Source organism: Tiliqua scincoides, chromosome 3 (assembly GCF_035046505.1).
Source record: "Tiliqua scincoides isolate rTilSci1 chromosome 3, rTilSci1.hap2, whole genome shotgun sequence".
NCBI lineage: Eukaryota > Metazoa > Chordata > Lepidosauria > Squamata > Scincidae > Tiliqua > Tiliqua scincoides.
Window position 1 is genome coordinate 230176157 of NC_089823.1, and position 25013 is coordinate 230201169.

At 40.3% G+C, this 25013-nt stretch overlaps 1 protein-coding gene across 3 annotated transcripts in view; it reads left to right on the plus strand.

Moving 5' to 3' along the window:
* Positions 1 to 25013, plus strand: part of PIK3CA (phosphatidylinositol-4,5-bisphosphate 3-kinase catalytic subunit alpha) — a 55900-nt gene that overhangs the window by 5003 nt on the left and 25884 nt on the right. For 2 of the 3 annotated variants that reach the window (XM_066618890.1, XM_066618892.1), the window contains exons 2-9: positions 6926 to 7217; positions 14102 to 14516; positions 17286 to 17495; positions 18541 to 18791; positions 20798 to 21043; positions 23998 to 24083; positions 24395 to 24500; positions 24724 to 24876. In XM_066618890.1, the coding sequence (XP_066474987.1) occupies positions 14165 to 14516; positions 17286 to 17495; positions 18541 to 18791; positions 20798 to 21043; positions 23998 to 24083; positions 24395 to 24500; positions 24724 to 24876 (1404 nt within the window). In that variant the 5' untranslated portion in view covers positions 6926 to 7217; positions 14102 to 14164. Of the gene's footprint in view, positions 1 to 6925; positions 7218 to 12258; positions 12342 to 14101; positions 14517 to 17285; positions 17496 to 18540; positions 18792 to 20797; positions 21044 to 23997; positions 24084 to 24394; positions 24501 to 24723; positions 24877 to 25013 lie in introns of those variants that run through there. The other variant, XM_066618891.1, reaches the window with a different exon arrangement.

Below are 25013 nucleotides of genomic sequence, written 5' to 3' on the forward strand. Positions count from 1 at the left end.
TTTTTTATACACGGATTTGATTCAACACAAATGGCCACTGCAGATGAGAAGGAATGTGCTGATCCCTGGAGAAGGGGAAAAATGCATCCCTTTAAAATCAGTTTAAAAAACTGAACAGTTCTTTAACAATAGCCTTCTTAATGAGAGGTGGGGGGCAGCTGGTTGACAATCCATCAGTCCTCCTCTCTCCAACGGACCCCTCCCTTCCCCCTGAGCAGGTGAAAGAAAGGTGATCACTTTGCATTGCTGAAGGGAGGGGCTGAATGAAGCTCTTTTCTAAGCACGTGGAGGAGGACTGATTGATGGATTGTCTTCTTAATGACTCTTATCTTACATCACAAAGGTCAGCAAGGCTGTTTTTAAATCACTGGAGCAAAGAAACTTTGTTTTTTAAATTGATTTGCTATAGTGCAGAACAGAACCCACAAGAATAATGAGTCTCAACCTGTATAATAAAACTTGTCTATTGAATGTTCCATTGCAAGGAAAATTACTTAATCTGACAGTGATAGTGTCTTAAAAGAATATTGTTTAATATTTGTGAAACTACTAGATATGCATACATTCTGCACAAATAGGTTGTTTACATTTGTGCAAGGTATGGTCCTTTTGTCTCCAAGCAGCTATCTTTATTCTATGTCAGAAGCTGATGAGGAGGAAATTTTTGCTTTTAGTGTGTATCTGCCTTTGCATGGCTAAAGATGTCTACAGTTTTACAGTGTGTGTGGGGGGGGGGGGCAATCCTGCTCTGCACAAAAATGTACATGCATAACTTATTGAATGCAGGAGGGAGACCAATGGGACAAGTAATGTACAGTGTGGGGCAGGATCATTACTTCATTCTTTATCAGCAATGCAGGATGGTTTTTGTGTACCCTATATCTGAATATGCAAAATGTTGAATTATTTAACATTAGCAGACCACACTTCATTTACTGTTTAGAGCAGGGTTGTCAAACATAAGGCCTTGGGGCCAGATGTGGCCCGTGGAAGCTTTTTACCTGGCCCTCAGGCTATCAGCTACTGAGCAGTGCTGAGGTGTTGCTGCTGAAAGGGCAACCAACATGAAAATTAGGCTCTCCCATATGTTGAAATATGATCAAGATTTGCACATTTTCTCTTTGATCATTTGCAGCTAATGAGTTCCTAAGTGAGAGAAAAAATGCTTATTTTTGGTTATGACCTGTTTAATAACATAACTTCCTGCCTAATGACATCATTTCCAGCCCTCAGCAAGCATCATGAATGCTATTTGGCCCTCTGTATGAAATGAGTTTGACACCCCTGATTTTGAGTTTAGTGGTGTTGTACTAGCAGTATGTGTGTTCCTGTGAGCACATAAAATTCTAAGCATATGCATTATTGCCAACAGTCATTACAGATTTTGCCATGGAAAGACACATCCAGTTTCTCCTTGAGAATTGCATCCTTTGCATTAGAAAGGATTGTGTGGTATTTCTGGATGGAATGTTGTGTTAACAAATGTGATTTCTCAAGGTGATGAGAATGATGGGACAGAGGGCACTTTCAGGGAAGTGGGAGGGTTGGATACTGAGCCCTCAAACACCTGCTTAATTGTCTCCACAAATATTCAGTCAGCACCATTTTCCCGACAGCTTGCCTTCAGTTTGGGAGTCCAGCTGAGGGCAAAATGGGGGGAAAAAATCAGAATTTCAAGGAAGAAACTGTTCAGCAGGTTAAAAGATGGAACTACATGAGAAGGTGGAAACTACATGAGAAAAGTACAGTGATCCCAACCTGGTGTTTTCCTTCTAACAGCCCAATCCTAACTTTCTAGCACCAGTGCAGCCTCAGTTCAGCCCCAAGAGTTGCAAACATTGTAAACATTCCCTTACCTTGCAGAGGCCTTTGGGACTGCCTCCCCTCCCAGCAAAATGCAGCGTGCCTTGGCATGGCTACATCAGTGCTGGAAAGTTGGTTAGAATTGGGCTTTATTAAAATTGACGTTCAGACATAATGTGAGTTGCGCATATGTGGGGCATATAAAAACTACTTCAAATGTACAGATGTACAGACTTCAGATGTCCTCACCCTCTACTGAACTTGGAGGCCCCTCCAGAGGTGAGGGGAGCGGCCCCCAGGACTGTAGGGACAGGCTTTCACCCATATCCACAGCTTCACCTATGCACAGGGGGTTCCAGAGTGGAACCCCTATGGATAAGTGGGCACACCTGTAGTTTCATTCTTACTTATCTCAGTGGATTTGCTTTGTGGGTCGGTAAAAAGCTATGATGTTTATACTACCTTATTAGTGAAGGTTCAAGTGGGAGGAAAATCTGTAAACTTCTACTATGGCGACTATCTTGCCTCTACTTCTTTGTAGTCCTTGATTATGGCAGCATTTCTTGTAAGCTTTTTTATCTGCTTGTCTTTCAGTAATCCCAGGATGACAGTATGGAAAGAAACAACAAAAATCCAGTGTACAGGTCCAACCTATTTATACATTGATTTTTTATACACGGATTTGACTCAACACGAATGGCCCCTGCAAATGAGAAAGAATGTACTGATCCCTGGAGAAGGGGGAAAATGCATCCCTTTAAAATCAGTTTTAAAAACTGAACAGTCCTTTGACAACAGCCTCCTTAATGAGAGGGGGGGCAGCAGGCTAACAATCCATCAATCCTTCTCTCTCCTGCGGACCCCTCCCTTCCCCCAGCAAGTGAAAGAAAGGTGATCATTTTGCATTGGTGAAGGGAGGGGCTGAGTGAAGTGCTGATGGATTACCTTCTTAATGACTTTTATCTTGGAGTCAAAAGGTCAGCAAGGCTGTCTTTCAATCACTGGAGCAAAGAAACTTCATTTTTTAAATTGATTTGCTATAGTGAGTTTTTTTTAATCCATGTGAGTGCTTGGAACAGAACCTAGGCGAATAATTGGTCTCAACCTGTATATCTGCTTCTGCCCTGTGATGTGGGGGGGGGGGCTACACATTTTTTTTAATAACAGCATCAACCCCAAAATGTACTTAATGGAGCTTGAGCTCTCCAGCCCTTAATTTTGCTGTGAATTCAGTGGAGGTAGAGATACTCAACTGCCTTGTGCACACTGAAATAGTCTTGGAAGTATTAAGAGCACATGTGAGCCTCATTTCTTAAATGCAGTCAGATGTTCAGGGACAAGACAGACAGTTCCTAAAGTGTTAAATTATCAGTATTTGAAGATGCTGCCAGTGTTGCAGGCAGGAGTAGCAGAAGGGCAAAGCACCCAAGCACCAAGATTGAAAGTTTCTGTGCTGTCACTATGCAACAGACTTTTGGAGTGTCACAAAAGCAGGCAGGCTAGCAACATTGCCAGTTCTTGTGTTGAATTCTATAGCGACTGACATGTCTATGGAGGGAATGAAAACATTTTGTTCTTCAGTCTTTATGGATAGGAATTTCTAGGCTGAAGTGTTGGCATTCAGTGACAGTGGTTTCACTTAGCCAAGTAATTTTGCTCTTGGGAAAGTGTCTTGTGATCTTCTCAGGGTTTGACTTGGAAGAAACCCTTCCTGGACCCATACATTAATGTTGAGAATTAACTGACGGCAAATGAGGAGCTGGGGGGGGGGGGAAGTCAGCAAATTGATGGAAATCTATACATTTATTTACTTACATTTCACCTTTTTCAAAGAAAGGCCCCAAAACACAATAATAACACAGCAGTAGACAAAAACCCAAAATTATGAGAGAAGGCAGCATGGGGAAGCAAGTTTTTTTGCTCCTGTTGGAAGGTGAACAAAAAGGATGCTAGTCTTAACTCAACAGTGGGATAACTTCACAATTCTGCTGCTGCAAAGTTCAACATCAGCACTATACATCGTGCCCAGGAGCAAGCTAGAGTCAGAGGAGCAGTGATCTGGCAGAGTCAAACTGCCTAGTTAGCTGTGTACCTAGTATGACCACACAGGCCACAACATTGTGCATATTGCAATTTCTGAACAAGTCCTGCCCTACATAGAACTTATATAAGTTCCAACTCTAATATATTCATTTATGTAAACTTATGGAAATTTTATTCAAATTTGAAATGTAAATTCTTTTTTTTTCCTGGCCCCCAACACAGTGTCAGAGAGATGATATGACCCTCCTGCCAGGGGTTTGGACACCCCTGATCTAGAACTTCTACAGCTTCCCCAGAATTTGGTTGAACACAGATGTAGAGCTGGGTATCATCTGCATATTGGTGACAGCCTACTTCAAACCTCCAGAAGATCACTCCTAATGGCTTCATGTTTTGATTTGAAACTGAGCAGTTATCTACTACAATGGGAACTAAGGGTGATGTCTGTAAGAGGGATTAAACCATGACCAGCTTCAATGCTGCCAGCCCTTGCCTCCAAGGATGAATTAACTGCCCTCCCTGTCCATTCTGCCAGTGTCTCCCAGCCACATCTAATAAGCTAGGCTGTTCTTTACCTTGAGGAGGCCTCCATGATTGCCCCCTTTGCAGGATGCACTGCACGCCCCATTGGCATGTCTGCATGGGTGCTGAAAAATTGGATAAGATTGGACTCTTAGCGATTCACATAGCTAGACTCTAAACATAAGCAGTTATGTGAAAAGGGAGAAAGAAGGAAATCCTTAAAAGGGAAAGGGCTGCATAATCAAACAAGCACATAGGGGGAAAATTGCAAGGAGAGAAGACACTGGGAATTTGGGTAGGTTACCAAAGGCCTGAAAAATTAGGGATTTGACAGTAGTGAAAAGGAGAGGGAAAGGAGCTGGAGAAGAAAAGGAAGATGGGAAGAGAGGTTCCCATGGTTCTGACTGCAACAGGAAGCCATGGCTGAATTATGGTTCTCTGTGATATGAGCTGAGGGCTACAGGCAAGGAGTGAGCCCGTCAGTGGGCTGTAAAATCCCTTCACCCCCTTGTAGTGGGAGGAGCTATTCTTTCCCACCAGACAAACTCTCCCAACCGGTTGTACAGTCACTTCAAGGCAGCCCAGTTGTTTGAGACCTGTACATGGTGGTTGCAGGTGTCTACCTAATGCAGAAGCCTCAAGCTGGTTTCAGGCCTACTAAAACCATTTAAGAATAAGTGTGCATACATACACGTGCTTATGTGCAAAGAAGAAATTGATGTCAGTTTGACTGTATGAGAGACAAGGAAAGATAGAGTTTTGTGGGTCAATTTCAAGGCTGCGCTAAGGACCATGGTTACCAGTCTGTTTTTGCTGGGTGGAGTGCACCGCATTGCAGGAATTGCGAGGCTCAAATGGCAAAACCAAACAATTCTGCTGCTCCAAAACAGAGTATAAAAAGGCAGAAAAACACCTGACGCAAGCCCAGGAGCTAAATAGTAGCCATAGCTGACTTAAGTCATTTCTGCCCAACATTACGTATATGCAACAGGAACCAAATGTGTACACCTGTGGGCTGGGCAAAAATGGGTTAAGGAGGGAAGCTGGGCAAGAGAACTGCAGCAACTTTCCTAGAGAAAAAGGATATGTTGCAAGATGGCCCACAAGGAATGGTTGTCAATTCCACACTGGCACAGCATCTTTTGGTTGTGCTTAAGGAAGAGAAAGTGGGAAAGGAAAAGGAAGAGGGGGTTATTGATCCTGGGTGCTGACTTTGCACAATGAATTTAGGTTGAAATGGGGGTGACTTTAGGGTCAAATGCTGCAACAAGGCTGTGTCTGAGGCTCCTAAAGGGCCATTTTTTGCCCCGCAGTGCAACCAGGCCTCCAATCATGAATTCAGGAGGACTTGGAAGAATTGAGGATCAGTCTTCATAATGAGCGCTTCCAGGGGGCAGCCAAGCCCCCCTGCTTATTGTTCAGAATATTGTTCACTGTTTCCGGGCCCAATTCAAGGTGCTGGTTTTGACCTTTAAAACCCTTTATGGCTTGGGAGCTGTGTATATGAGACACTCACTGCCTTTTTTCATATGGTCCATTCTTGTTGGTCATTGGAGAGGACCCTTTTGGTTGTGCTACCATTGAGAGAGGTCGGGGATGGCAGCCAGAAATAGGGTCATCTTGATGGTGATGCCTGTACTATGGAATTCCCTCCCTTTTTAGCTGAGAACAGTTTCCTCATTATTCTGACGAAGCTTGAAGACATTTTTATTCTGAAAAGCCTTTGGTACCCTGTAAGATCTTGGGGTATGATGGCTGCATACTGACTCATTCTTTTTAGTAAATTAATATTTTATGACTTTTTTATGCTGCTGTTTGCTGCTGACTGACTTTTAATGTGTATTTTATAGTTTGTTTTTATCTGTGATATATTTTAATTGATAGCTGCCTTGGGTGCCCCTTGGGGAGAATAGCGGGGTAAAAATAGAATGAATGAATATTAGAATAAGCATCAAGGCTTTAAACTTTGATTTGATGGGTAAATCAGTGAACAGTTTGATTAATAGGTTGCAGCAATTTTTAATTATGGGGCAGAGATTCAAGAACATATTTGCTTGTTCTGGAAAGCACTTTGGCTTTGATGTGTTTCTTTTAAGATTTTTATTTTTCTTTAAAGGTGTCCTGCTTTGTTTGGTAACTTCTGTTAATTTACAACTAAATAATCTCAATTAATTCTGCTTCCTCATAAAGGCAATTGTGTTGAAGTACAGTATTGGCAATATAAACGTTTTTTAAAATCAAACAAACGGTTAACCACTAGACAGTTAATCAACTAAAATCGTTAATCAAGTGACAACCCAATAAACACCTATTTCTAGGGTAGAGGCTGTATAGATGGGGGGGGAATCTGTGATTATTCTCATTAAGTTATAAGTTATTAGTATAAACAGGTTGATGCCCACTCCTGTGAGTAAAACTTATTTCTTACCTTTTCTCCTTCCCCTCCTGGATCCTTCTGTTCCCAAAGTACTTGTAACATAAATGTCCTTCTATCACACTGTAACTTGTCCTGTAACACACCTGCTGAGATTATTTTTCATCTTTTTTTCTTCTTCAGGTTGGACCTGTTGTTTGGACATTTGACATTCAGTCCACTCTGTTAATTGTAGTAATAAATATGTTGAATACCATAGATTTAGCTATTTGCAGTGAAGATTCAAACAGTATGACTTCCCAGAGTTGCAAAATCGCTCTACATAAAAACTATAGCAATGTTTCTGGATTATATCAAAGACCCACATCTTTGTATTGTGCAACATGTGGACATCAGAGAACTTACATTAATGTAAGCATCATGTGAAGCAGGAGCCCTGTGGATCTGTCTGATCCGAAAGAATAAAAGCTTGCAGGTAAGTGGGAGTCATTTTATCTGCAGCTTCTCCTTCATGTCTGCAGACCGGCAGAAGGCCTGCAAATGGTTGTTTATCTTAGAGCAGTGGTTCTTAAACTTTTTGCACTGGGATCCACTTTTCAGAATATCAGTCTGTCTGGGATTCATGGAAGTTATGTCATTAACCTGGAAGTTATGTCATCAAGCAGAAAGTGCTTTCTTGAGAACGCAGCAAGCACTGAAATTGCACTATTTTCCCTTTATAGGCGGACTATAAATAAATTAAAATAAAATATTACATCAAAGTAAAATTAATTAAAAATATTAATATTAAAATATTGAATTAAAGTAAAACAAATAATTAAGGGGAGATGTCATGGGGAAGCCAACCCAGTTTCACCAAGTGAATTCTCTCTGTAGTCTGTCTAACCCCCACTCCAAAAAAAAATCAGTAAAATTTTCAGCCCTACCCAGAGCCCAGTTCAATTTAAACCAGTTCAGTGGGATTTGGGACAAAATCAGTTTTAAATCAAAGATGTTTTTTATTTGGGCTAGAATGCAATTCAAAGCTTCCCTCAACATCAGGGCTTTTCAGACTGGAGCGTCATGATGCCCCAGCCTGTGGGCCCTGCCTCTGCCCCCTTAAAGGTTGGGGGCAGCCAGGAGGTAGTGGCGTGCTCCCCAGGATTGCACCACTCGGGGGCTGCAGGGGCTTGGGTGCACTTACCCAAACCTCCTGTAACCTTCTGGGGGTGCAGGGAGCCCTGTGTAACCGTCTGCAGGTTGAAACCTTTTGCTTTGAAAGCGAAAGTAGAGCCATCGCGCCCCACCTATGCTAAAGCAGAAGTGGAACACGTTCGCTCCACTTTTACTTCTGAAGCTGCGGGGAGCCCTGCAGTAGGTCGTGTAGGGCTCCCCACACCCCCAGGAGGCTGCAGGAGGCTCAGGTAAGTGCACCCAAGCCCTTGCAGCTCCCCTGAGCCTTCCCCCCCGCTCACGCTGCTTCCCCCCCCACCCCCATAAGAACTTAGAGCGGCTCATACTCTCCCTGAGAGTTTGAAAACTGCTGCGCAACACCATTAAAACCCCAGATTGATGAGAGGAAATGAGATGCAACTGGGGCTGGGTGGGAGAGGAGTCTGGAAAAGACAGCAACCCTTTCCAATAAAGCAGTGGTTCCCAGACCACCAGAACCCACTTCTTAAATTTGCAAACTATGAGAACCCACCTAGATTTGAAAGACTAAAAAAGAAAACAGCTGAATCCTCTGTTTTATCCTTTTTATGGTGGGGTAGGTGGGCTGCCTTCTGGAGCATTTGTTGAGCTCCATATATATCACATCAGGACCATTCTGATGGCTTTGCATTCCCTTTCACCTGACCTTCTACATGCACCAAGGCACATTTGCTTACTTGCAAGTAAACACGAATGTGTAGCTTGGTTTCACTTTCAGTAGGGTTCAATACATCCATAAATGTGGAGGGAGGGACTTTTGGGGGGGCTTTCTGTTTTTGGGGAGCTACTTTCTTTGGATTGCGTCCATTCTGGTGGCGTTGGATTCCTCTCAGCCTGCCCTTGGCAGTGAACTGAGGGACATTCATCTACTCCCAAGTAACCGCCCAGTGTTTTACGAGTACTTTCATAGGGCTCCATGCATTTTCCTTATCTGTTACCAGCTTGTCCGTTTCAGTTTTCCAACCCACCAGCAAGCAGGTTGCAACCCACCAAGTGGGTCACAACCCAAGTTTGAGAAACACTGCCTTAGAACTAAAAGGCTGAATCTAAAAAATGTCATTTGTGTTTCTCTAAGGACTCATTTAACTATAATACAGTATAGCAAAAAGAAAATATTTCCAAGGGTTCAGAAATAGAATACTTCCTAGTTTAAAGCATTGGAAATAAGGTTTAAAACTGAGAACTGGTTCTAAGGAATCCTTTGAAATCTTAATGCCATGGCAACTTGTTCATATTAGGCATTAGCAAAGGCAACACAAATGAAGTTGGAGCTTGCATGTGATTGTTACAGCAGTGCCCTTTGTCTTAGTTGGGATAAGTTAATTTAGGCACCATCTAGGAATAATATTTGATTTCACTGTGGTTAGAAATCTGTAATGTTTGCTATGTAAACTGCTTTTTGAATTATTTTTTGTTGAAAAGCAGTATTCAAATATTAATGTAGAGCTACTCTGCTTGTTTTTAAATACAGTTCCTTATTGCAGTTTGATCTTTAGTATATTTTTAAGGAATAAACATCATTCCAATATTTCAATGAAGTATTTTGTGCTTGGAATATGGGTTAGGACCAGTTTACACTATCTTTTGCTTGCTAAGGAAACGGGTGTGCTCTGATTAGATTCTCATTGGTGCTATAGGTATGTTGCTAGAAGAAATCAGCATTCAGTCTAGTTTAGATAATGGCTTGGTATAACGAGGGTCCTTTAGCTGTTGCCCCCTTTGGAGAGCTTCTGTCAAAATCTCATCTTGTGTGTGTTCAAATTATATAAAAAGATTATGACACCTGTTGTGAGAGGTGCATTCTCTTATTATTAAAGTTGCAGTTTCATTGTAACTACACTGAAGAGTTTTTAATGCCACTAATTAATGCATCATGTAAGATACAACTCTGTCAGTGAATTTTGGCATACTGTGAAACAGTCCATATGGTGATGCACTTATTAGACTGAAAAGTCATTGTATAATCTACCACACTTCTGAATTTAATTATACTACTAGGTATTCTATAGTCCCCTCAAAGTAACTTAGCCAACTACTTATGTACATTCTCAATACATTTTCTTCAGCCTGAGTGGCAAAATAATTCTTGGTTATCAGCTATTGAACACCTACAATATCAAAGGGTAAGTGATTTGTGTTTTGAGTGGCAAAATATTTTTAGAAGTAGCTCTGTGCAGTTCACTAAAGCAGCAGTCTGTCGTTGGAGCAGTGGTGTAGCTAATGATTGTGTAACCTGATGCGGAGCTCAAAATTATGCCCAGGAAGTGATGTCACACCTGGGCTTTTTAAAAAGTGAGAATTGGGGGGAAAACATGGCTCCTCCCCCCAGCAGCTCACCACCCACTTGCTCTGCTACCTTCTCCCAGCCAGTTGCATATCTAAGGCATCTATCTGCTACCTGGGGTCAAAAAAGATTTTGTAGCCCCCCTCCATGACAAAATTTAATTAAGTAAATAAATAAAAAGTTTGCCTCTTATTGGTTAGAGACACTGTACTGAGGTGAAGAGGGATGGTTATTCTCCCCCTGTTAAGTATGAGGGATACCACTTAAAAAAATGCCTCTACCCACTTAGCAGGGGTAGCTATATTATAATACATGGAAATGAGAGTTGACTCATATTAACACCTTATTGGTTCCATGCTAAATAATAATACAGTGTTTCTCAAACTGTGGGTTGGAACCCACTAGGTGGGTCATGAGCCAATTTCATGTTGGTCCCCATTCACTTCAATATTTTATTTTTAATATAAGAGAGCCAGGGTGGTGTAGTGGCTTGGGAGGTGGACTTAGACCTGGAAGATCCAGGTTCAAATCCCCCCTTAGCCACAAAGCTTCCTGGGTGACCTTGAGCCAGTCACTTTCTCTCAGCCTCACCTACCTCACAGGGTTATTGTGAGGACAAAAGGAGGGGAGCAGCTGTGTACACCGCCCTGAGCTGTTTGGAGAAAGGGTGGTATAAAAATGTGAAAAATAAAAAATAAATATATTAGATTTGATGCTACCATTCTATGTAATTGCTTTTGGGAAAATGTTACAGACCTGTACTTTAAACAAGCTACTATGTATATTCTTTTAACAATGATAGTAAATGGAAGTTACTCCTGTAAGTGTAGGTAGGATTGTAGCCCAGGATTGTTAAAAATTTTCCTGCTTGATAATTTCACTTCGGTCATGATATAACTTCTGATGGGTCCTGACAGATTCTCATTCTAAAAAGTGGGTCCCAGTGCTAAATGTGTGAGAACCACTATCATAATAACATCTCATTGGCTCTCAGAACAATCCGTCTCATCGGTCAGTTTTGAGTTAAGGCAGTCTGCTTTTGTTTCTTAAGGCAGTTGTGTTTTCATTTTCTGGCTAATTGGCCATAACTTTTAATAGAATACAGATATTCTAATGTCATTAGTTTCATTGCATTCTGTATTAAATTACCTTTCCAATAATATATAACATGATGGTATTATTCATCCTTACCAAGGTTTTCACACTTTTGGCCACTAGTATCAAGCTTAACTTGTTGCCCCCCTAAAGCTTGTTTCTTGGTGCAACTGCTACCCCCTTAGCTACGCCACTGCATTGGAGGCTGTCCTCCATTTTCCAACTTGATACTATCTCCTTCTGTTCAACAGCTCTGGCTGCCAGGTGTAGTTTAAAAGGGCTGTGTTTATGTTACCACTTTAAAAAAAACAACACATACTGGAGGCGTAGTTCCATGTGTCAGCAAAATAAACGTATGTGCATTCTAAGCAGAAACCATCTCTTGCAATTTCCTCAGGAAGAAAAGCCCAAATACCAGCTGCTATTTTGATTTGACTGCTCTAAAATGAGATCCCTAAATTTGCCTCCTTCCCCAAATAGAAAATGAACATGTTTTCTGAATTCAGCTGTGCAGGACTATCTTGCTAGGCAGAATTCCTTTAGAATGGCAATTTTTAACCTTTTTCATCTCACGGCACACTTGAAGGCAGTAAAATTGTCAAGACATACCTTTTTTTTTTTTACAATTGACAAGGCATTGCAGGTGGGGGTCTCACATCCCCCAGTGGTCCTACCAATGGATGCCCCTCCAAATCCTGTGGCACTCGTGTGGATCATTTGCAGCATACCAATGTGCCATGGCAAACTGTTTGAAAATTGCTGCTTTAGAATATAATTCCTGCTGGATCAAGCTAAAGACCTGTTTAAGCCATTTCTGCCCATTTACATATATGCAACAGGGACCAAATGTGTACTCCTGTGGGCCCAGCAAAAATGGGTTAATCCAGCATCCTTTTGCCTCACCCATTATCTCTGGGAATCCTAGAAGCAAGAAAGAACAGCAAAATATTTACCCACCATTTTTCCCCTGCATCTGGGATTCATAGGTATACTGGTTGAACCTGGAGGTACCACGTTGGTCTGTCAAAGGTTAGTCAAGATGGCTATCTTCCATTAATTTGTCCAGTCCCTTGTGGTGCTCTTTTAGCTTCCTGACCCAAGATCTTGACCTGTCTCATTGTTCTCCATTGCCACTAGTCCATAGTTTGCTAGGGCCTCACTCTTTCCAAGGCTTGAGGAATCATTAAGGACACTCCCTTTCAGTTACCTGGTACTCAGCCAGAACTTTGTACAGGGTTGAAATAGAGACAGTGCAGCTCCTCAAACAGAACTGGGTCTATTTACAAAGGACACTTCCATAGCGATCTTTCTCTCAAATAGTTTTGCAGTGCAATTTTGCAGTGATAGTTTAGTGTTTTCAGATCCAGCTCCCCACATGGAAGTGGCTAGGAGCTTATGTACACTTTGGAGGTGCTTAACTCTTCCCCCTTTCAGCTGACCCTTTTGGAGAGAATTACAAACCAACTTCCCCTTCCCATACTTTTTAACTTAAATGGTTTTGGATGGAAATCTGTAGCTTAAATTCTAACCCTTTTCACACAAACCAGAAAAGGAAACCATTTTAAAATTCTGCCCGTGACTTTTCAATCCATCCAGGCTGGTGGCAATGATCCCACAGATTAATTATGCACTATGCAGAGTATCACCACCTTTTTCCATCTAAAGCTCCCACTTGTTTCTAGGTGTGGGGGATTTGTTTTTGTTTTTTGCCTCTGGGTTTTTAAAGAGATGCAGCTATCATACCTCAGGGCCAAATTGCATATGACATGAGGAAGTTAGACAGCCGTGGGAGAGGACAGCATAACCAGAAAGAGGTGAACCTCTGACAAAGATTTTATCCAAGTGCACTGGGCAGTCTAAATCAAATTTCTGGCCACCTGTTTGAGGATTACTTCTTTTGTGTTTCCTGTTTTAAGTGAAGTGCAGGCTTTGAGAGGGTTCACTAATTCAGTTGCAAAAATGAGCTCTGCTCATGAATCCCAAATGAGTCCCATTGTCACTGAAGGCTTGGTTGATGAAGATGTAGGATTTGGCCTTTTTTGTAGCAGCATCTAGACTGTGGAATGGCCTCCCCACATGATCAAGTTAGTGCCCTTAGTGCCTATGGTAGTGAAAATGTTTCCATTTTGCTCAATTTTCTATAGATATATTTTTAGCCTCACTAATTTTTTTCTTTCATGTTTTGTTTTTAAACTGTTTTGTATATTTTAAGTCATTTTTGTGGCCCCTTAAATGGGATAGAAATCTGGTTTATAAATATTTTAAATAAAATTGCCAACTAATTTCTCCACAAATTCCCATATTCTGCTCACCACCCCAGGGCAAACACTAGAGGCATGATTTTAATTGCAGAAAGAACCTGCAGGAAAGTACCCTCCAGTGTGCCGCTGTAATCCAATTTGCACTCTTCTTCCCTCTTCTTGCATTTCACTTTTTAAAAAAATTGCTGGGCAACCTGTCATGAAAAGTGTGAGTTAGGCCCAGGACATACTGGTAATCAAAGCAGATGAAAAAGAACCAGTCTAATGTGATCAGCCTTACAAGCTACAGAAAAAGAACCTTGCCATCCCATTCTGTACAAGCTGAAGTTTTTGGACCATCTTCAGGAGCAGCCTCTTAATTTTGAGAGAGAATTTTTGGCTTTCTGAGTACAAGTTAATACATTATCTTTTGTTTTCTTGTTTTAAATACTGTAAGTGTTTGAAGAATATTAGCATAAAGAGCAGACAAATTAGAAATGGTTGTGAGTAATGAATATTTTCTGCTGAAATATTTCTTTCTTTCTTTAGGTTTTCCTGCAGGAATCTATAAATTTCATTTTTTGTTAATCCTAAAAGAAGGTAACTAACAAAATGCCTCCAAGACCATCATCTGGTGAACTGTGGGGCATCCATTTGATGCCACCAAGAATCTTAGTAGAGTGTCTTCTACCTAATGGTATGATAGTAACTTTAGAATGCCTCCGTGAGGCCACCTTGTTAAATATTAAACATGAACTCTTTAAAGAAGCTAGAAAATACCCACTTTATCAGCTCCTTCAGGACGAGTCCTCTTACATTTTTGTAAGTGTTACACAAGAAGCAGAAAAAGAAGAATTTTTTGATGAAACAAGGCGACTATGTGACCTGCGGCTCTTCCAGCCTTTTCTAAAAGTCATAGAGCCAGTAGGCAACAGAGAAGAGAAAATTCTGAATCGTGAAATTGGTGAGGGTTTTTTTTTTGTTATTTATTACAAGCACTTATAAGTGACCCTGAAGACTCCACTCCCTGAAGAGTGGAGTATAATGTGAAATAAATGTAAAAGAAGGATTTTGTAATTTTCCAAAAGAAAGTTAATTGCCACGCATCCAATCATAATCAGATGTTACATGGTAAAGGCATTGTTGTCACAGTAAATGAGTGATGGCCCCCCGCCTCATCTGGTTATGCAACAAAGGCATTGCATCACATCAGAAATTGCAAATAGCTATCAGAGCACAGTTTGTGCTCCCTAGTTATAAACTCTTTTGCCTGAATGAGTAGTATCTGTGACTTGACATATATACAATTTAGGTTAGGATGACTGTTGAAAGTACAGTTTACTTTAAGTCAGAGATTGTTTATTGTATTAGCTAATAGCCATCACAATAAGATAAAACATGTAAATCCAAAAATACATCAAAGATACAAACAATGATAAAATGAGGTCAAAATCAAGCACAAAAGGCACCTACACCCATCATATTAAGGAATCTCCTTTACAATCTACCACTATTTCCCCCAGGTAGTTGGCACGAATAGTTCTGGCAGCTTTGGCAAACAGCGCCACGCTATAGGTGACCGATGGGTCATAATCGGAAAGTAACCAATACAATTTCGTAAGTGTGTTCTCCCCTTGAAGGGTAGCCAAAATAGGCTCCAAAAATCTTATGAAAGTACAGTTACAGGGCTTGCAGAAGTTGTGTGTACATTTTGGATTTTCCAGTGATAAAACCATTCTGGGACTTTGTTTATATTACCTAACAAATGACCCAATCCTGTCTGGAAGCATCTGCCAGTGTAATGCGCATTCTACCGGTGGAAGGGTCAGGATCCAGACAGAGTGTAGCCTCAATGGGAGTCCCATTGAACACAATGAGACGCAGGGCCCAATCCTAACCATCTTTCTTGTGCTGATGCAACGGTGCTAGTGGAGCATACACTGCTTCCTGTGGAGGGAGGTAGTTATTGGAGGTCTCCCCAAGGGAACTTTTTTTCCCCTCTTGAGGCAGCAACTGTTATCCTGCACATGCCAGATCTTGTCTGATCTCGGAAGCTAAGCAGGGTCAGGCCTGGTTAGTACTTGGATGGGAGACCGCATGGGAATACCGGCTGCTGTAGGCTTATACCATAGTCCAGTGGTTCTCAAACTCTTTGGGAGAGTTTGAGAGCCAGTAAGTCTTTGCAGGGGCAGGGGGAGGAGGCAGCGGTGGCGGGGGGAAGGCAGCGGCGCGATTCCCAGGATCACGCCGCTCGGGGCTGCAGGGGCTTGGCTGCACTTACCCAAGCCTCCTGCAGTCTCCCTGGGGTGCGGGGAGCCTGGCGCGACTTCTGGCAGGGCTCCCTGCAGCAGGGAAAGTGGATGCGGAGCTATTGCGCCCTGCCCCCGCTAAAGCGGAAGTGTACCCAAGGTTGCAAGACTTGTCAGCATTCGAACAAACAGAATTCAGAACAAACAAGGGACCCAAGTGCACCCAAGCCCCTGCAGCCCCCTGAGCGGCACGATCCTGGGAATTGCGCCGCTGCCTTTCCCCGGCCTCTAGGCTGCCCCTGCCCCTTAAGGGGGCAGAGACCGGCTGGAGCGTTGCGACGCTCCAGTTTGAATAGCACTGCCATAGTCTTTCAAGACTGAAGGTTGCCAACCGGGGCTGCATTGCAGCTACATCTGTGCTGAAAAATTGGATAGGATTTGGCCTGTACTTCTGAGTGAACATGCATAGGATTGTGCTGTAATGATGAGATATAGAGTACCAAAAGGTCAGTTCAGGAATTTGAGAGATTCTGCGTACAAATATGATGTGGAAAAGTTTAAACAAACAAAAGCTTTTTACTAGAAAAGGAAAATCTTGCCCTTTCATTCAGAAGGTTTTAGAAAGTCTAGGATGCTGTTACGTCAGAAGAGTTGAAATTGGAAATAATTTTGCAGAGGAGAAGGAGAAGAACAATGCAAACAAGATATTTCCCTACTCCTTAGTCTTACAGGTTTTTGGAATAACCACTGTAGTTGTGCCTGACCTGGATTTCCATGCCACTGTACCGTGACAGTCACTAATTTTACCTACCTAACTCAATCAAGCAACAGTAGAACTGCCTTGGATCTCCCTAAGCTCAGTTCCACTGAACTGCTCTCAGAACAAGCTACGCTGCCACAACCCATAGACTTGAACCAATATTGAGAGATTGTATTTTGGGGTGGAGAGATTGGGCTTGTTCCGAATTGTTCCCTATGGTGGCAGGGGACAGTGGGGAATGGTGACTCTGAGGAAAAACTGCTGAGCAGATGGTTGGGAAGGGCTGAGGTATATGAGAAGCATTCCCTGAAGACCATCTGGAAAGTCTGCTGAAGAACAAATCTCCTATAGCATTTATGTTAAGATTTACCGCACTGTTCTAAAGTTTATAGTAAAAAAACATTTTTAAGACATCCTGCTGTGTCAGTGTTGCCTGATGGGGACCAAGCACTAACCTGACAAATCCAGTGTTATAGAAAGTGGCTATGATAATGTTGCCAAGCAAAAGTTTCAGGATCCCTTTCACATGACAGCCAAGAATTGGTGAACTGGGCTGCTTGGACTTGAAATTTGGGTTGACTCCTACCGCTGTCCCTCTGACTCAGGAAGACCCTAGACAAGCAGAATATCTCCAGCAAGTCAGCTTTTGTGGGGAAAGAGACTAGAATCTGTATTTAATGCTTTCTTTTGGCAATCTGTCAAAATGATTTGCTTTCTTTTTTAGGTTTTGCTATTGGCATGCCTGTCTGTGAATTTGACCTGGTTAAGGATCCAGAAGTTCAGGACTTCAGAAGAAACATTCTTAATGTTTGTAAAGAAGCAGTAGATCTGCGAGATGCTAATGCACCCCATAGCAGAGCATTGTATGTCTGTCCTCCAAACATAGAATCTTCACCCGAGTTGCCAAAGCATATATACAATAAACTAGATAAAGGTAAAAGAAAAAACTTGCTGCAGCTATTCAGTGTATGTGCCAGATCACTGTCAGGTGAATGGGAAACTACTTGAACAGTGAAATGAATACATTTTCAGGAAGCTTTGCCATGCACTTTTCCTTCACTCAGCATATTCTGTTTCGTACAAAGCTTTTTTAGAAGTCTGGACATGTCATACTCCAGCAGTGTTAAAATGTGGTGTTCAGCGTTCATGTAACTTTAGGGGTCGCTTAATAAATTACCAATGAAGTACAGGGTACTCCCATATCTGATCCCCCTCCAGAGGCAAGGGGAACAGGTTTCACGAAGAAACTGGAAGTGACTTTGTTTTACATCTAGGACTCTGTCTGAGCCTGAGTAGATGTCCACGGCCTCTGCTATGTTCAGGGGACCTTCCGGAGGCAAAGGGAGCAGAGGGTGGAAGGAAGCATTCGCCTGTATCTGCGGTTTCACTAAACCGCTGGGGTTTCCAAAACAGAATACCTGTGGATACAGGAGCACACATAATTATGTTCAGATCCCTTGAAAGGAATTGGTTCTGGAAAATACAATTCTCTTGTACCAGGTCACACTATGGCTCTGTTCCTTATCATCCCTTTGCCCTAATGTTTTAAATATTCTTTGGTGAAAAGTTTACCTAAATCTGTAGTATGTTGCTTAGTCTGTAAGATGTATAGCTGGAATGAAGCACAGAGTTGTGTTTTAGATCTTTTCATTTTCATTTATTTTAGGAGGTACTGAGGAGTGGTGGTAAAGGGGCAGGGCTTTCTCTTTTCTGTTTCATGTAGGTATGGTTTGATAAAGAATAGACTGATACAGGAACAAAAGAGATGAGTTTATGTGTACCATGGGATATGTAGTATTTAAGTAGAATGCACCTTATGCTGAAGGGATCCTGGTATTTACAAGGTCAGAGCCTAAATTTTTCTGATATTTCATTGACAGCCATTACAAATGTTCCTTTAGATTTAAAAAAAAATGTCTTTCTTAGGAAAACTGTGTATGATCCATAACATAACCTGATGTAGTTTCATTCTGTTCCAGGGCAAATAATAGTGGTGATATGGGTAATAGTCTCTCCAAACAATGATAAGCAAAAATACACCTTAAAGATAAACCATGATTATGTGCCAGAACAAGTCATTGCTGAAGCAATCAGGAAAAAAACACGAAGTATGTTGCTGTCATCGGAACAATTAAAACTCTGTGTATTGGAATACCAGGGGAAGTATATTTTAAAAGTATGTGGTTGTGATGAGTATTTGCTAGAAAAACACCCCCTTAGTCAGTATAAGGTAAGTAATATTTTTCACAGTTTGGAATTTAATGCTGCTTGCCAGAGTTGAATGTTCTTAACAGTTCAGAGCTTGGAAGGGAGGCCTTGCATAAGAAACAAAACTGGGATCAATCAGAGTGCAGAAGATTAAATACCGAAGCTATGTTGCCATTTTTTTCATAATTTGATGGATGTTAATGGGTGGTACTAAAATGTATTTTCTTTAACTGCATTTAACATTTTGCTGCATAGCAAGGTTTAAATTGGAATTGTTTGCCGCACTTAGACTGATGGGTCTTTTCTGGTGTCTTTCAAGGCATAAATTGAGACTTTCATGTTTTTGTATAATTTTTGTACTGTTGTATGTGAGGCTTATAGTGTAGAGCTGTGCAGAAGCACCCTGCATGTAGCAGAACTAGGTTGCAAGCTACTAGTGCTGCAGGCTCAGGCTTTTAGTATTTTTTTCAAGCATGATCAGTAGTTTACCCAAGATCTTAAATAAGGAGGGAATTCTGTTTGTTCGAATGCTGACTTAAGTCTTAGTTGAAAATAGGTCTCATAGGACCCAAAGATAATCCAGGTCCATGTACATTTCTTTAGAAATAAGCAGAAGTTCTCTTCCTTAGCATGAGTCTTATTGGGCAATGGATGGGGAGAATAAAAACAGAAAATAAAATCCTTGAACAGAACTTTTTCAGCTTAGGTTATTGTTTTTTAGTGACTGAATTCTGAGAAGTTTAGAAGTTTCATTTTACTTTAATTGAGTGATTCACTTTTTGTGCTTGTGGTGCTTTCTAATATAAATGTTTAAGGTGATGCATTTATACAACTGCATAATAGAATGTACAAATATCTGAATAATTTTCACTCCCCAAAATTGTGCCTCTTCCCTCTTTCTTTACCAGTTGTTGTTTCTTCAAAAAAGAAAAGAGAGAAAACATGAGCACACTGCTGTTGGCTATAAGGGTGAAATGGGGCTATCATAATAAGACAGGCAGGCTATCAGTATAGGATGACACCTTTGGCTCTTGATAAGAATTCCTTGTCAGTGCCACCTGGTAGAATATCCTGCCACTATTGCATACCTCCTGTGCTTGCTTTATTAAAAACATATTCTCTGCTACCAGTGACGTAGCTAACGGTCGTGTAGCCTGCTGCAGAGCTTAGAATGATGACCTGGAAGTTACATCATGCCCAGGCTTTTAAAAAAGTGAAAATCAGGGGGAAACCTGTCTCCTCAAGTCCCTTCAGCTTGCCACCCACTTGCTCTGCCGCCTCCCCCTCAGCCAGTGGCATAGCTAAGGCATCTATCTGCTACTTGGGGTCAAAGAAGATTTTGTAGCCTTCCCATGACAAAATCAAATTTAATTAAGTAAATAAAAGTGTGCCCCTTATTGGTTAGAGACACTGTGTTGGGATGAAGAGGGATGATTTTTCTCCCTCTGCTAAATGTAAGAGGAGCGCCCTCAAAAAAATGCCTCTTTACCCGGTTAACAGGGATAACTGTATTATGATACATGGAAATGAGAGCTGACTCATATCAACACCTTATTGGTTCCATGCTGTATTATCTGTACATAACAGCATCTCATTGGCTCTCAGAACAATCAGTCTCATCCATCAGTTTTTGAGTTAAGTAAACCCAGTTTTTGCTATATAATGCAGTTGTGTTTCATTTTCTGGCTAACTGGCTATATCTTTTGATAGAATTCAGGTATTCCAATGCGGTTTGTTTCATTGCATTCTGCATTAAATTATTTTTCCATTGATATACAGCATGATGGTATTATTCATACATACCAAGGTTTTTACAATTTCACTAGTGTCAAGTTCAGGTTGTTACCCCTCTAAAGCTTGTTGTCTGGTGCAATTGCTACCTCCTACACACCCTTAGCTACACCACTGCCTGCTACCTAGCTAATACTGAATAGCAAAATACAATACTTATAATGCTAACATCCTTGCATTTAAACAAATTATACTAGAAAGAGCAACTTTCAATACAAAAATACTTATCTTTTGCAGTATATCCGAAGCTGTATCATGCTTGGTCGAATGCCCAACCTGATGCTGATGGCTAAAGAAAGCCTTTACACCCAGCTACCCTTGGATACCTTTACAATGCCATCTTATTCTAGGCGTATCTCTACAGCCACCCCGTACATGAATGGAGAAGCTTCTGCCAAATCTCTCTGGGTTATTAACAGTCATCTCAGAATAAGAATTCTTTGTGCTACTTATGTAAATGTAAATATTCGAGACATTGACAAGGTAAAAGCCAACTCCTGTGTGTCTGACTATGAAATAAGTACAGGTTGAGTCTTGGTATACGCAAGGGTTCTTTTCCCAGAACTCACATGGATGGCAAAAATCACATTAAAGCAAATCTGTTTAAAAAACAATGTCCCTTTGCTATGCTATTTAAAAACAGCCTTGCTGAGCTTTGTGATGTAAGATAGAGGCATTAGGCAGACAATACATCAATCATTCTCTCTCCAGTCTCTTAGAAAGGTTTCACTCCAAGCCAGCGACCTCTCCTTTCACCCAGAGGGCAGCCTGGGAAAGAATGCAGATTATTCTTTCAGGTGCTCAGGGGAAAGGGAGGGCTTGCTAACTTGGAGTGAAGCTGTTCCAAGTGCCTGGTGAGAGAATGATTGATGAATTGTCAGCCAGCTGCATTCTCTCACTTTAATAAGGGTATTGTTAAATGACTTTTTTCTTTTAATTTAAAGGACCCTTCTCATTGTGCTGAGGTAAAACCACAGGTGAAAAATCTTTGGATAATTAGGTTATACCTGTACTCACAAATGTATTTCTGAAAGTTTTCAAAATTACCAAGGTAGTATTTTAGAAGAGTGCTCTAGTTACCTTTGTGAATGGATTAAGCCAGATATTCCTGAAGAAGAGTTGCAAGACATGCAGGGCCGGCTTATTAATTAGGCACAGTAAATACAGTGCTACTGTACTTTTAGGGGCCCACAAAAATGTTTTGTTTTATTTTAAAATCAAAAGAAAAAATATGAACTTTTGGGATAGAAGGAAATGTTCAAATTTTTTTCTCACATCAGAAAAAAATGAAATTTTGCATCCCACAAAAATCTATCAAATTTTGCCTGAAAAAGAAAATGTTAATGTATTTAACATTTTAGCAAAAATAATTTTTAATATTATAATGGTAGGAGGGGCCCACGAAAGCACAAGTACCTTGTGCCCACAAAACTTTTAGGGACCACAAAATGTTTTATTTTTTCTTCAATAGAGAGAAAATTAAAATGTAGTGCAAGAGGAAGTTCTGATGTGATTTAATTTGGAAAATCTCCTACTATATTTGTGCCAAAAATTGATAAGAAAAATTGATTGAAATTCTTAATGCAATGTATACATTGGGAAAACTTGTAACTAGATTTTTTCCCCATTTGTGCAGCAAGCAATCCAGCTACAGTTTTCTTCCCATAAAACAATCTTGAAAATAATTCATTAACAAGCTCTTTGAGATCTGTAGATTATATTTCAACCAGTGCTTCTCTTTTTTAGAAACAATTTTGTCTTCAGGCTTAGATCTATCAATTAGAAAAACCTGGTATTGGTATTCGCAATTCTGTTATTAATTTGGCTATAATATAAAAAACTTGAGTTCTGATTTTTGTCTGAAGCATTTGAATTTAAATTTATGCTTTGATCTGTTTCACTGTAAACTCTAACTTAATCAAAAAACGATTTCTTTTTTGCTAATGTTCTGTGACTTTATACTCTTGTTTGCTGATGTTCTGTGACTTTATTCTGATGTGTGTTTTGCAAAACCCTCAAATTTGTGAACCTTATCTCATGTATTCTATAAATATGACACTGTGGTCAAGATGTATTATTGTACATAATTTGATGCTGAGTTGCTGTAAAGCTGTATTAATATGAATATTTTGAAGAATGTCCTTCCAAATGACACATATCAGAGCTGTTTCAAAATTACCGAATGATGGCGGATAAGAGGTGCACTTTCCCTCAGTGCAGTTTACTTCCTGCAATAAGTAATATAGTACGTTGACTGCATTGCTATAAAGATGAATATAATCCAGTTCATTCAATCATGGATTATATTTGTCTTTATACCAACACAGTTGACATACTAAAATCAATAAAATTCAACCCGGATTATATCCTATGTCCTTATAACAACAGAGTCCTAAAATATAATTTTAAATATTTTTAATGGAGGAAATGACCTATGAAAGACATTATGCAGCCCTGAAGACATGAAACATGTTAAAGCAAATAAATGCTAGTGTATTTTTTGAGATTTATTTTTCAAGTATTTATACTGCCTTCCCTCGAAGGAGCTTGGGGTCGTTTCATGGTGCCTTCCCTCATTTTATCCTCTCAGCAACCCTTTGAGGTAGGTTAGGTTGAAAAATAGACTGGCCCAAGGTCACCCAAGAAGATTGTGGATGAGCGAAGATTTGAACCTGGATCTTCCAGGTCTGAGTTCAGTGCCAGAATTGCCACACCATCCTGGCTGAGGTTACCTCTAACTTTTTCCTTGCGTTGGTGTCCTCTTTTCTTATCTGGTTTTAGCCATCTAAGGAAAGATGTCTAAGCCATCTAATGTCTTAAAATTTATGAATAGTAATTCCACATTTTATAATCTTTTATTCTTGGATTACAAATATATTATTATTATTATTATTATTATTATTATTATTATTATTATTATTATTATTATTATTATTATATTAAGAGTATTTATATACCGCTTTTCAACGAAAAGTTCACGAAGCGTACCGAGAAAAATCAAATAACTAAATGGCTCCCTGTCCCCAAAGGGCTCACAATCTAAAAAGATGCCAAGGAGTACCAGCAGACAGCCACTAGAACAGACAGTGCTGGGGTGAGGTGGGCCAGTTACTCTCCCCCTGCTAAAAAAAAGGAGCACCCACTTGAAAAAGTGCCTCTTACCCTATTTTACCCTATTACCTGTTTTTCCTATTGGATTAAAATAGTATTTTGCTGTAAACATACTGTAATTTCATTTGGGAACTCTTTCCTAACCTGGCAAATAAATAATTTTTATTTTTAAGCATAAACACAGTTCGGTCAAAGTAGCACTGGATTATTTCATAGCCATCTTCATTGGACACAAAAATAAGTTGCATACTTCTTTGTGAAATTGATATGTGTAGCTTCTGTGTAGATACCAGTATAATTATGTATTTAAACATAACTTTTTTCAGATCTATGTCCGAACTGGTATCTACCATGGAGGAGAGCCATTATGTGATAACGTGAATACTCAGAGAGTCCCTTGCTCCAATCCCAGGTAAAGAACACTAGAATAATGAAAGCAAAAGTGTTGATTGAAGATTTTTTTAAAATTTACTGATAGATTAAGGGCACAATCCTAACTTGTGCCAGTAAAGCCAGGCCACAGTGGCCTGCACTGTATCCAGAGCAGGTTAGGAGCTGGCTGGTGGTCACCTTGGGGTAAAGGGATATTTTTCACCTTACCCCATATCACTTCATTTGCCCAAAAATGCATTAATGGTTTTTGATTTGCCATCTAAATTTTGAGACATTTCATGAAATATTTTTAGTCAAATTGTTGGATAAGCCCACTTTTATCCCTTGCAGATGGAATGAATGGTTGCAGTATGAGATGCACGTTCTTGATCTTCCACGCGCTGCTCGGCTTTGCCTTTCTATCTGCTCCGTTAAAGGCAGAAAGGGTGCAAAGGAGGTAAAATTTTATCATTAGGTATTACAAATGCTTGAGGTGTTTTGAAAATGATTCTCCAGCTTAATTGTGTTGCTCTCTAAACCGCTAGTAATTCTTAAAATTTATTTTGTATTATTATAAGTCTTCAGAGAAATGTGTTTACTGTCTTTTAATTCCTTTAAATGCAGTTTTAATGTGGTCACTAATAAATGAGACTAAACAGTGATTATTTGCTCTTTTTAAGGAACACTGCCCATTGGCGTGGGGAAATATTAACATGTTTGATTACACAGACACTCTTGTTTCTGGGAAAATGGCTCTGAATCTGTGGCCTGTACCTCATGGGTTGGAAGATCTACTAAATCCAATTGGAGGCACTGGATCAAATCCAAATAAGGTAAATTAACATTTCATACCATTCTAGCATATTTACCAACAACTGTTTTAATTCCAGGTTTCTCAAATCCTAATGGTACTCTTTACATTTTATAGATAAAGTCATGATTCCCCAAGAGTAACTAAGGCCTAGTTTTC